We start from the raw sequence: 14,284 nt of genomic DNA on the forward strand, positions 1-14,284 counted from the left end.
TTGCAATCCCAAGGCGACATAGTGCGATCTACCGACGGCTCTCTTCATGACTCGCATCGTGCTGATGGATTATGTAAAGTAAAACTACCTGAAATTCGTCTTCCAACGTTCAGAGGGGTCATTCGAGAATGGGTTACTTTTCGAGACACCTTCAAAAGTTTAATACATGATAATTCGCAGTTAACAGATACAGATAAGTTCACATACCTCCGAGCTTCACTGGCAGATGAGGCTCTGCAGGAAATAAATTCCATCGATTTGTCTGCTGCTAACTACATTGTTGCATGGATGACCCTAGAGATGCGCTACGAAAATAAAAAGTTGATTGTAAAGACTCATCTCGATGTTCTGTTCAACTTGGAGCCACTGAAACGAGAAACGTACGACGGACTGAATCATATACTAAGTGAGTTTGAGAAGAACGTTCAGATGCTTGAAAAGATAGGAGAGAATCCAACTGAATGGAGCACAATTTTGGCGTATATGGTATGTTCTAAATTAGACTCATCCACGCTACGACAGTGGGAGACTCATCACAACAGTAAATCGGTTCCACATTATGAAGATGTTATTAGGTTTCTGCGCAGTTATTGTTCAGTATTACAATCAGTTGCCCCATCAAAAACAACGGTACCAGAACAACGACAATTCAAGCCATCAGTCTGCAATACCATCGTCAGGACATCCAACACTTGTCCATTTTGCTGTGATACGTGGCACTCTGCCTTTCAATGTGTTAAGTTCCAGAAGATGAAGATCCCTGAAAGAATCGAAGCCGTGACACGGAATAGATTGTGCCGTAATTGTCTTCGGCCCGGACACTACGCTCAGCATTGCGAACGAGGAGTTTGTCATCATTGCCAACAGAGACATCATTCAATGCTGCACACTGACCACCAGAGACCCTGCGCTCCACATTCACAGTTAAGTCCCCAGATCGAAGAATCACCCATGCAACCGGCGCAAACAACACCATCTAATCAATATCAAGAAGAACACACTCAACAAGCGCACGCATCCACCAACACCAACTTGCATCCAAACATACAGTCCACTGCAGCTAACATTACCAGTCAGAGTTACGTCGTACTACCGAAACAAACCACACAGAATGTTCTTTTGTCAACGGCTCTCATAAGAGTCACAGATCGATTCGGAAATTCGATGCTAGCTCGAGCTTTGCTAGATTCATGCTCTCAGCACTGCTTCATGTCAACTGATTTCACAACAAAGCTGAAATTTAGAGAATCCCCGACATTCTTGGCCGTCCATGGAATCGGAGCATCCCGTTGTGTGTCCACGAGACTAGTGTCTGCTGAAGTTGGTGCAAGATGTCCTACAATTTCAACTTTCGAGAAGGAGATGCAGTTCTATGTCCTGCCGAAGCTAACCTTACCTCTACCAAGCAGTATCATCGATTCATCCAGATGGTGCCTACCAAACTCCGAATGTCTCGCTGACCCTGGATTTAATGAACCTGGTCCAATCGACGTGATCATTGGAGCTGCTTATTATTTGGAGCTGTTATCCAACGGTAAATTCAAGGCAACTGATGATGGTCCTATTCTACAAGAAACAGTGTTTGGTTGGATTGTTGCTGGTCGATATAATGAAGGCCAACCCGTTGCTCAAGCTACTGTTCACTTATGTTATACTGCAAATCCTCAAGAGCAACAAACTAGTGTTTCGAATTTTGAAGACAGTGCTTCCATCCGTATAATAGGTTCACCCCATATTGGCTCCTGCTACTGCTCACTCGAGAATAAACAGTCGAAAAGCGAAACCTGTCACAAGTTTAGCAAGCATCGGAATGAACAACACATGAGGTACATCACTGACAATCAGATGAAGATGCAGAATACGCGAAAAATGGATCCGGATAAAACGTACCAAGCACAAAATTTAACCCGGCATATCACACATCAGTTTTCGAATCTTTCGCTGTCCCCGATCAATATCCCTCACTAAATCCTATAAAACGTTTGGTATATTTTCGAGACCCATTCATTCATGACAGCAACGAAGGTTGAAATAGCGCTATTCGATCTTCGAGCCTCTTCGAAGTCATCCCCAAAAGGCATGGCCAGCTCTTTTGGTGATAGCAGCAAGGTAGAGGTTCCACCGTTGTCATCGTAGTTCAACCGCTCTCATCGATATACCAGCGTTATGATTAATTCAGAAGAAACATACAGCGTCATCATACGTCAGAGACATCGCACCGTTCCAATATATCAGCTCAGCAAATGGAAACCAATCCAATTGGTACACATCTATGACAAACCTGAAAGATACACCGACAGAGGCCCGATGAAGATGAAAATTAATCACAACCAACCGTCAATTTAACCGCCAGCAAGCAGTCCAGAAATCCGATCACGATTAAGTGTTGTATCAGCTAACTACAAAAGGGAAATGACAGCAGCCAGTTGAATATATCATCGAATGACCAGTAACCAAAACTAAGCCAAGGTCAACGGAGCCAATATATGTACCATCAGCAGCAGCAAGAATTTTATATACATCGAAGAAGATTAACTGCGCATGGTATATATCGTAACACAGAAATGAACTCAAAACAGAAGTGAAAAATTGATTTGTACCTAGTATTTACTGATAATAGATAAGCAAAATGAGTTGATGAAAACAGATAGGAGATAGGGAAGACAGAATTAAAAGTTGAAATCAGATATTTCAAGGTGGCCGGTTATGTTTGAGCGAGATAAAGAGATCAAGTTAGGAATTTTGAACATCTCTAACAGTATTCAATACTTATTACTTATTGCTCTCACTGCACTGCACTGTATCTATACGATCGGGAAAATGAGCGAAAAGGCTTTTTTGACTGATTCGTATCTACTTGCTCAACGGTCAGCCCTTTATAACCACCAAACATATCAGACAGTTCGAAATATACTACTGCACAGTACAGAACTAATGTTTTTCACATCACAAATAAATTGATGTTCGCGTTAATTTGCGTGTTCGAACAATTCGCGTGTATCATTGCAAGTGCTCGAGAATCCCGGGTCTTACGCGCGAACACTGGCACCTAAGAGTTATACCATTATGCAGGATTTGTTTTTATGATTATTTAACTCGACCAAGCATAGAAGTTCATAGAAAAGCTGAGCAGCCTTTTCGGGTCAATATGATCTGTTCGAGTCGAAATTCTTTATAGAGAGAGATTCTTTTTGTGAAATTTTGTAATGCCTTCACCCGCCCAGCTACTTAGAACAATGATAATAGAAAAAAATGAGCATTTGCCTGATCCATATCCTAAAAACCACCAATATTGACTAGAACAGGGATAATCGATTTCTTTTTTTTTTGATTATAGAGGTTTTAACCTTAGGGTCATTCGCCTCTTTGTCGGGTTAGAGAAGTCTCTTTAGAAAAATCTCTAACCCTATGTGCGTGGTTGGGATTTGAACCCAGGTGATCTGCGTACAAGGCAATCGATTTACCAACTACGCTATCTCCACCCCATTTAATCGATTTCTGTTTTAAGATGAAGGTAAAAAGTGTTCGTGCTAGCATTTTCACCGTATCTATTCATAGTCGATTGATCCGCTTCGGACCTAGAAGACAAGAGGAGATTAGGAAGGGACAGAAGCGGATTCAATGCGAAATTCTCCACTATGACGTGAACTCCAACGGGATGGTAGGATATGATTTTCAATAGAATTGGACAGACTAGATAATGCTCTCTGCAACAAACTTGTGCCAAACAGTAGATAAGTTTGTATGAATGTATTTCTGAATGTATGGATGTGTGTAGAAACAATGCATCCCTGAGCAACATGAAAGAACAGCCTCTGAGCCGCGATAACGCTCATGGGAAGTCGGGTGCGCGGTCATAGGTGTGGCCATATAGCACTGCACATACCAACAGGTGCAACAGTGAGCCGATAGGTGTACAGTTAATGTACATAGATTGCAGAAATAGGTCGTAGAGCCAGCCCGATTGCACAACTGGTAAATAACAAAAATAATAGTAATAATTATTGATAAAACCAAAAGTTGACTCGTAATTTTCATAGATTTAGGAACATTATTCAGAGTCTGACTATACGACGTGAACTTATTCATGATTTATTACATCTTGAACAGGATATGGTTTTTTCGGTTGTGAATTAATTCATAAAGTTAAACATATTTCCTTATAACATAACAATTTCACGAGGCTCGGAATATTATTCATGATTTCTTTGAGTCATCGTGAACTAATTCATGAATCTTAATATATTTATCACGATTCAAAAGTTGTGCTCTTGAAATAGTTCCCCAAATCATAAAATATTATTCATGTATACATGAACTGATTCATGATTCCTAGCGAATTAATCATGACAAATAATGACATATTATTCATGTATTCGAAAACTGGTTCATGATTTCTAGTATATTAGTCACAACTCACCATTTGTGCTCGTGAAATAGTTCACAAGATCATAAAATCTTATTCATGGAAACGTGAACTGGTTCATGATTCCTAATAAAATAGTCACATCCGACCGTGTGTGTCCGTGAAAGAGTTCACAAAAGCATACAATTTTGTTAAGGTGTTCGTTAACTGGTTCATGATTGCTAATGTAGTATTCGTGCTCGTGAAATAATATCATAAAATATTATTGATAGATTCCTGAACTAGTTCATAATTCTTAGTACACTATTTATGATCTATCTTGAGTGTTTGTGATATTTAGAATATATCCCTAATCATTTTATATTTCATGCAACTCTGCACATAGTCAGAAAATTTTCACATGAATTATTTCACAAAATTTGAGTTTTTCATGAAATACGCTGAAGTCTTTTTATGCGGTTTTTATGCGGATTTTCAAAGTTATGCGGTTTTTTTATGCGGATTTTCAAAGTTATGCGGTTTTTATGCTGATTTTCAAAGTTATGCGGTTTGTTATGCGGATTTTCAAAGTTATGCGATTCTTTTTATGCAGCTTCCTTTTAATTTTAGGGTATCACCTGAAGCGACTTTTATCGAAAGATAGATCCTCGTGAATGCACATGCTTAAACAAAAGACATAAAATGTTTACCAATCTTTGTTTTGGAATATAAATAACTAATCTTTCGGTTAAGGATATGAGAAGCGTTCTTGATGCAGTGAAAATAAAAACAGAAAATGACTGAATACCTTTTTACCTTTTTCATAATAAAACTTATGCAATCGGACGGAATTTAGACTTTTTAACCGAGGCCCGCAGAGCCGAATCTCTTATACCATTCGACTCAGTTCGGCGAGATCGAAAAAAAAGTCTCTGAGCGTGTATTTTTTTACTTGGTGGTAAAGCTTTTACGCCGACCCGGCACACGTTCAGTAGTTAGACCATACTACCGATTTCGTCCATCGTGTGCCAGAGTAAGGGACTCTGAACAGAGAAGATAACTCTGAACCCTATTCCTCTAAACTCCACCAAGATGTCCGACATTTGCCTGATCCCCCAGATTCCATTTGAAATGACTACTTCGGGGGGAGGCGTGCTAATGCACTTCACTTGATTCCAGGTCTAGCTGGTCGTGCTAGATTTCACTTGTCTCGTAACCGCCATATCAGTCCTGCATGGCATGATATTCTACATGCCTTCCTCTCTACGTTGACCAGTTTGATGCCGTGGTCGATCCGGCGATTCCGGTTGGAGGGTGGCTTCCGGTTCACTGGTGCCCCAAATACCCTGGTGGTTTCTCGCGTTCGGTGCTACTAGGCGTTGTCCCCGACGGTGGAGATAGCCTACCTCGGCGGAGAGTTCCCCGACGAACGAATGTCTCCTGCAACCGTTGACGGACACGTTATTCTTCTTTAGATGCAGTCCGGCAGAATGCCGAGGTCAGTCCAGCGATTCTCGGTGGAGGATTGCGTCCGGTTCACTGGTGCCCCGATGATTCAAGCTGGCGATTCGCTACGGACTACTCGGAATAGTCCCCGATGGTAGAATCTTCCTACTCCGACGAAGTGGAAGATCTTCCAAAACCGATGCTACCCGGGCAGATGCCGATGTCGGTCCTGCGATTCTGGGTGGAAGGTGACTTCCACTTGACAGGCGCCCCGACGAGCATCTGCCGGAGCTACTTCCCGATCTACTCAAACTAGTCCCCGCCGGTGGGCCTAGTCTACTCCGACGGAGAAATTTCCCGACGTTGAAATTTCTCTCGAAATCGTTATCCCGATGCTGATCGGTTAGGTGCCGAGGTCGGAGTGACTTTACGCTTGTCTGGACATGCCGCAGACTCAGGTGATTCGCATTTAATGCCAAAAATCCTGATCCCTGTGTTGCAGAAGAAAAAGAGTTAAGTAGCCGGAAAACTCTAAGCTTGCTCATATGACCCTACTCCACGCTCTCTAAACTTTCTTACTTCAAATTCTTGCTCTTCCTTGAGTACTATGGCTCTTAATATTGAAAAATATTTCACACTTTATGTGTTTTTTATGCGGATTTTCAAAGTTATGCAGTTTTTTATGCGGATTTTCAAAGTTATCCGGTTTCTTATGCGGATTTTCAAAGTTATGCGGTTTTTTTATGCGGATTTTCAAAGTTGTGCGGTTTTTTGCGGATTTTTTATGTAATGACTAAGTAATAGTTGCGAGCAGCATAAAAAAAAGAACTATTAGGGCCTCGAACATCGTTATTCAGGTTCAATGTGATGCCCGGACAAAAAACAAAATGTGCGCTGAGCACCAAAAATACATTATAGAGCCAAAAATAGTGTTCGTGATATAGCAGTATACTTCAAATAACAAGTTATCACGAATCAGTCACAGTTCTATGATCCAGTTCATACTGTATCGAATTCGAAAGTGAGCTCTAGAATAAAATATCACGATAACGTGAATAGACATTGCGGAAATCGAGACTAAGATCCTGGAATCATGAGCGTAAATCACATTACTCGTGACTAAAGTATCGAAAATCGTGACAAAGATCCTGAAATTATGAACATAAATCATCTCTACTTGTGATAACGTGAATAGAAAATAGGAAAATCGTGACCAAGGTCTTGAAATCTTGAACATAAATCACACTACTCTTCCGGAATAGTCCAATAGCAACCTCGTGCATAAAATACGTAATAAAAAATTACGAAAATCGCGACACAGCTCCTGAAATCATGAACATCGCCTAAATGTCGGTTCTTTTATTTGATATACTTTATACAAACTAGTGTATCCCCAAATTATGAACAAAAATCATAACAAAACCCAAACATGTCCAGGGAACAACCACAACAACTCAACCAAACATTGGAATGTAACACCAGGTATATTTTTGGATCGAATTAGTTTTTCGAAAACACAAATAGTTTCATGAATATGAGGTTTATTATTTATTATTTTGGGAACGTGGTCACGGTTTTCGTATTTTTGAAGTAATAAAATCGTGATTTTTTGTTTATGAATTTATGAACGGATTTATAGCCGTCGCACTACACAATTACTAACGGTTTTTTCTCCATACTCAATAAAAGATTCTTGTTTTCCCCATATCGTTTCTAAAAGTAGACTGTTCTTGGAATTTTCAATCTGCCACGTTAAAATTTGTTTTCCATTACTTCACATTAAAAAATAATCTTTAATCCATGTTCATCTCAAATTTTCGAGTGAAATTGTCACATATAAATTAATGGAAAAATGTTTTTTCAGACAAAAAGTTGATACGATCCATATCATCCATAGGATGTTTTGGTCATCTTCAGGTCATGCAAGTTTTAATAAATGACAAGCGTGGAAGTTTTTCGACATTGAAAATGTCTTACTGCCCTATCTGGGGCTGCGTGTCATTCTAAAATCTAAAATCTATCGATGTGCCGTTTTTACGTCACCACTTAAACGTTAATAACTCTGTTATTTATGAATGGATTTCCATCTTTTTACCACCAAAACAATTCGTAATAAACAGTGGCATCGAAACACAGCTACAAACTTGGGGTTATCCATGGGCGTTTCAATTCTTAGGATCTGTTGGAGAACAGTGAAGATATAGTAACTTGAGGTTAGCGTTCCGACTAATGTTGAGGCTTGGTACTTGGAGTGGCAAGATGGTTCATATTGTCCCCACTACAACCGGTTCAGTTAACCCCCTAAGACATTTTATTTTCAAACAGCTGTTTCGATTGAGCTATTTTGTCCTGATCCTTACTCATTGTGGTGATGTATCTGCAAGAGGTTCAATAACTATGATGTAACACAATTTTCAGAATAAAATTTAAATTTCACTTCAAAAGACCTTATATTCTACATGCCGAATTTAACATCAGCGACAGACATGAATGCCGATTTTGGTTTTTAAAATATTTATTTCACATTCGACAGCTTTTTATCAAAAGAAATCATTTCATTATCCTTTGAATACTTGACAGGTCAGGTTTCTGTAAAGTGTGTTTTAAATTTAACAATCATTGACTTGATTTGTACATTTAACGTGCATTTTACCCACAATTCCCCTATATACTCTCCACCCCTGAAACAAGTCGGTAGGATAATTTCATATTCATTCGCGAATTATATCGCACGTTCTTGAAAAAGTTGCATTGTTAATGTTACTGTGGTCGTATCATGTACGCAACCCTTCAATTTTTTTTTGCACGTCATTTACATTGTTTAATATTTGAACTTATATACTAACTAAAATAAAATAAACAATTTCGCACAAACACCGACTGGCTGATAGAATTGGGGCAACACTGCTTATAAATATGTATGCCATAGAATGAATCAGAATTTCTATTACGTTTTGGAAATATAGGGCATGTTCGATTAGAGATTCGCGGAATTTGGCGCGTCTATTTTTGTCGTTTTCCGTAAGAACCCAGCAGATGTTGTGCTAAAAGTGTGTTATGAAATGACCCGTAACTAAAATGTCAAATATACCGCCCAAACACAAAACTTTTATCTCAATTTTCAATGAGAATAATAGAGAGAGGGAGAAAAAACAAAAGATTTCATCCGTGCCCAAAGTGCCACGTGACGGCACTATATAACAAATCGCACATGACAGCAACTTAGCTAAATAGTTCCTATGTCGTTTCAAGTGTAAACAATTCACCTCAACGGGAAACCTGCAATCAAATACTCGGCGGACGACTGTCGGTCATAATGTGGGTGTATCGAATTGCTCTGTTTGCCAGCCGGGTCCCGCTAAACTAAACATCACTTACGCAAATCATTCTTCACGCAGATCGAATGCAGAGCGAGCATATTGTGATGCTGACATAACATTTTCCTACGGATGGTTTTCGGTTCCGTTGTTGTAGTGACCTGACCGACTGATCTTGAGCACTGATTCAAAAGTCGCACCTTCTCCGGCTTATCTAATGCGAAGATCTCGACCTGTTCGTTTGTTTGTTATTGTACGTCACTACAGGCGTATGCTCGCGAACGCTTCGCTGAATGCCAACAACACTAGTCGTAGTCAAGATATTTCTGGCGAAAACTGTCCTCGATACTCGCGTCATTCCCGCAGGAAAGTAACACGCTCTCTCGCAGTACAATGTGTATCCGAACTGCACGTTGAAGGTCACTTGTGCCTGGGAACACAATTTCACACCGCACTAAAGCTTCAAGTCACTACCGCCGAGAATAATTTCAACACTACGTCAAGCTCGCGCTAGGTTCTAATGCACTACTAAGTACACCCGATGACGAGAGGCAGCAAAAATAATACTAAGCAAAACATCTTCCGACGCTACCGATCGGGATTGGTCAGTCGCGAGCGAGGCCAGTTCCTTGACACAAGGCGCGAGAAGAATTGGAGCGTATCCGTCTGTGGCAGGCAGCCGCTGTACTACACTAGTCAACCATTTCGAGAGCGGCTGTATTCGCACAGTCCTGTATTGTTTGCATACCATCACCGACCGATGCGAGATGCGAATGTTTTAACGACACGAGATAAAGGCTTCAGGTTCTCGAAAATTCAAACGGAATTTGTATACAAAATCTTAGCATCACACGGTGACCCTGCCGTACAGGGTTACCAGTAGAGTTCTGCTGATGGACGAAGAATTTGGCTGATTTGGTAACTCTGGGTTTTTTTTGCGGGTACGGAAGTGATTAGCGATAGTGGCAATAATGTTGAACTCTATCGCCAGTTTTCTATGTTAGGAGTGGTCATGAATTCTGACCGGATTAATACGGTGGGAAGCTGTAAAAAGAAGGTCACAGTGGAATTATTTTAACGGAAACGGAACTTTAATTGTAAAATCATTAAGATTTTTTATTATTATCATTATTATTATTCAAGAAACATTTCCAAAATCATTCAAGATCAAGATGTTTGCTGAACATTACTCGACATAACTGTCCAAAAGTAACTGTTAACACAAGTTCTCATTTCCAGTGGTCGTTATCAGTACTCAAGATCTGACCACTGGCTGCGTGACTAAGCTTGACATTGATGCTCTCTTTCTTTCGGTTTAATTCCGTCTCATTAGAATTAATAAATCGAGAGCTGACGCGCAAACACACACACACACATACACGAAGGAAACTTTTGATTACAAGCGGAACATTGGGTTACAATCTCGACGAGAGAATGTTAAATTATATAAAACAACAAATTTTCCGTTGTTGAGTTTGAAGGTAAACAAACTGATGTCCTTGTTTATTCTACTATATAGTAAAGTGGTATATACAGATCAATCATTCTAACTGTACTATTGATTGTACAGAGTAGGATTTGATTCATTCATGAGAGGAGATTGCGTGTCCAATTGATCAACATGTGTACAGCATGTGATTCACACATATAAGGCTGGATAGGTTAAATGCACTCTTAATACGCTGATTTCATTTGCATAATGCTTGGATATAAAGTATTGTTTGTGTGATGATGTTTTCACCATTAAGCAATGCAAGATTTAAAAAAAAATTATCCACCTAGTGGTTTCTGATTTATCCATACTATGATTCCATGGTTGGTTATGTACAATATAACTGTGGAAATAACATTCTTAGAACACCTATATACAATGGTTCACCATCCACGAATTTGATGAGCTACGTGTCGACGCTGAAACACTTGAAACAAAAAAATATATCATATCTAATTAGCTTAAACAGCATTAGTTCAACAGTGTCTTCTTGGCAGCCCCGTGTGCACGGGGGGAGGGGGTTTGGGTGTTCAAACCCCCCCCACCATGAGCGTTTTGAATTACTTTTAAAAATTTATATAATCGGTTAACGTTTCAACAAGCTTCAATATTGGCAAAAGTAGTGAGTAGACAGCAGATGTCGGTCAGCGGGCTAGCAACGGCAGTTATGGAGGAAAAACACGAAGTTGGAGAAAATCGGGATAACGTTGTCTAGAGAAATTTTACCGCCGATAATTATTCCGTTAGATTAGCAGCGAAATGAATCGCGAAAATGGACATCGGTATAGGGTGAAATACTGCCGCCAAGAAGTTCTCAGCACCCGCTAGCAGATAAATAGGAACGACTAGCACCAAGAAGGATAAGAAACCCGGCAAAGGTGGTTGTAAACAGATGTAAATTCTTATGGTCGACACCCCCGGATCGGTTCATGTCTCAATAGGGTACGATATTTGCAGCAGACCTGAGCTGGTGAGATATATCGCGAAAGTTTGACAGCAGGTAAGGAAAAGTAGCTGTGGATAAAAACATAACACAAAACAAAATAAGCAAGAACACAATCCTTACTAAAGCAGTACTTAACGGTTGCCCCGGATGGATGAGGATTACAAGATACAAGAGGTTGAGGTTTAGTCGGATGGCTTAACAACTACGACAAACCAATCCGAATCCACCACGAGCCAGCAGGAAACGCACAGTGGTCGGAAATGCAAAAAACGTCACTAGAGGCCAAACCATTGAATATATTCATAGGGTATCTTTGGAGGAATTGTTTGTATGAATATTCCCCACAATAAGATAAAAATTAAATTGAGGCATGACTTACTATGATTGAACCAGAAAAATTAACTTTTTATACTGAAGAGGTAGAAAGTTGGTGTCTTCGACAAAGTTTTAGGAATGCTCATAATGAAGAAATTTGTTGAACAACTTGAGCTTGTAGGACTTAATGTTATCGATTTATAAAGCGTTTTCTTAGGCAAACCCCTTAAATTTAGCATGTTAATATAGCTTTTTTCGCTGTGACTTTTCGTGCAAACGATGTTCCAGACAAATGTTGAGGTATTAAAACCACATAATATTGTTGAAGACTGCATGTAAAAATTAAATTATTGTTGAAGATTGTATGTAAAAATATTGTTGAACACTGCATATAAAAATTTCACCTGAAATAGGCGGCGCGGCGCACACCTCTTGTAAAAATACTCATTCGTTTTAGAGTTATCGAAGAATTTTAAAAAAATTTACACCAAGTTCAACTGCGTATAAGAGAGAAAGGTGCAAACTAAGATGGAGAGCAGGCACTATTTTCAATATCCGGACTACGCACAATAAAGGTAAGAAGGTTTTAAGCTCATTTTGTAATCTTTTTTTACTTGGGCATTTTTACTTACAGTATTCAAAAATATTATGTGGTGTCTGGAGCACGGTTTGCACGAAAAGTCACAGTGGAAAAGTTATATTAAAAAAAACTAAACTAAAACGCTTTACAAATCGATAACATTAAATCCTACAAGTTCAACTAGTTCAACAAAATTCTTTATTACGAGCATTTCTAAAACTTTGTCGAAGACACCAACTTTCTACCTCGTCAGCATAAAAAGTTAATTTTTTTTAATTTGATCGTAGTAAGCCATGCCTAACTTTAATTTTTATCAGGTTGTGAAGAATATTCTTACGACCAATTCGTCCAAAGATACCTTGTGAATATATTTGATGGTTTGGCCTCTAGTGAATTAAGTTCACGTTTTTGGGGTTTCCGACCACTATGCAGCGGTGTCTTTTGATGACTCCTTCTCAATAACAAACATTTACCCAATTTGTTGAGCAGAGTCGTTTGGTTTACAAGACTAGGTCCAGGCCTCTGAAAAAATCTTCAAAGTTTGAGGGTTTCTGTACGCTTTTTTTTAAATAAACGTAAAGAAATCAAAACCCCCCCTTGAGAATTTTCTGCGCACGGGCCTGCTTCTTGATAACTTATTTTGGTATGCGGGGGTGGGTGTGTCAAGGGGATGAAAAGTCTACAACCCACAGCCACCCCCAGTCAGTGGGTCTAAATTCCTATGGAAGCAAAAAATGGCCTGCATTAGGCTGACTATTTTGAGAGTAAAGGCAAACCCTACTATATGAGCGTAAGCATACTGACCGTAAAATTCGTAGTTGCTATTCCGCGATTGACCAGAACTAGCAATATTGCACAGAGAATCAACGAATGGGGCCTGGGAGTAGTTCTCCATCCTCAATGTGCAGGTTTCGAGAGTTCTATACTTTGAATGTCAATAACGGCGCCGGCCACGCTATTACAGTCATCGGGGAAGGGAAGGAATGTTAGTGTAACAAACGTTGTTATGGAGACCGTGTATACTTTTGCTTCGCCACGTTTGGCACGGGAAGGAGTTTTGTCGTGACTAACGACTTACCTTTCAATATAGGGGCCCCTTTTCAAAATTTCGGAAAAAAAATGATGTAAGATTTTGAATGTTTATATCTTTTGCTATACTGAATGGATTTAATCAATTTTTTCGGCATTTTGTCGAAAATATTTGTACCAATGTTGTATTAAATTTTGGAATATGTAGGACATTCATTATCAACGGAAAAATAGTGCTTTGAAAAATCTTTCGAAAACGACTCGGAAAAGTGAAAATTTTCAGCCCATGCCGCACAGAGCCGTCAATATGGTGCAGCAACCGAACAATAAAATAATGAAAAGTTTATATATAGGTCCACTACATGTTTGTTCCTATGATTATTCGTATTGGGTTGCTTGACGAGAGCAATTGGTGGGGGAAAGCCGGCATATTAGTTTTGGTTATGTCATTAGAAGCCGGACGGAAAGGAAAGGCTCATGCACGGCACGAGAACGAGCGAGAAAGCGATAGTAGTGCATATTTGCGAAAGCGTTACGTACATTTTGAACCTTAATAACTTTTCTTCTACTAAACGGATTGCCAATCTTGTTTCATAAATCGGAATGAAAACGTTCAACGCTTGCTACCGATACGTTGTTTGCTATATAAAACTTGTTTAAATAGTTCAAAAACTACTTTAATTGAGCATCAACATTAATGATAAAACCTATTAATAGGGGTGCCGCAGCTTTTCTCAAAGCCAGACGTGTGTAAGACGCAGTGCATAACAGACGTACGTGGTCGTGAGAAGCTGCATCGAATGACTAATCAAAT

The 14,284-nt window shown here is 39.5% G+C and overlaps 2 protein-coding genes across 5 annotated transcripts in view; one reads left to right on the top strand and one right to left on the bottom strand.

The window, feature by feature from the left end:
- The window catches only part of LOC131681574 (protein phosphatase 1L), a 111,187-nt gene extending 101,553 nt beyond the window's left edge, over nucleotides 1-9,634 (bottom strand). The window contains exon 1 of the mRNA XM_058962428.1: nucleotides 9,170-9,634. Coding sequence (XP_058818411.1) covers nucleotides 9,170-9,230 — 61 coding nt within the window. The 5' untranslated portion in view covers nucleotides 9,231-9,634. The remainder of the gene's footprint in view (nucleotides 1-9,169) is intronic.
- The window catches only part of LOC131681573 (dedicator of cytokinesis protein 9), a 314,839-nt gene that overhangs the window by 69,067 nt on the left and 231,488 nt on the right, over nucleotides 1-14,284 (top strand). The window lies entirely within an intron of this gene.

This window comes from Topomyia yanbarensis, chromosome 2, assembly GCF_030247195.1.
Source record: "Topomyia yanbarensis strain Yona2022 chromosome 2, ASM3024719v1, whole genome shotgun sequence".
Taxonomy (NCBI): Eukaryota; Metazoa; Arthropoda; class Insecta; order Diptera; family Culicidae; genus Topomyia; species Topomyia yanbarensis.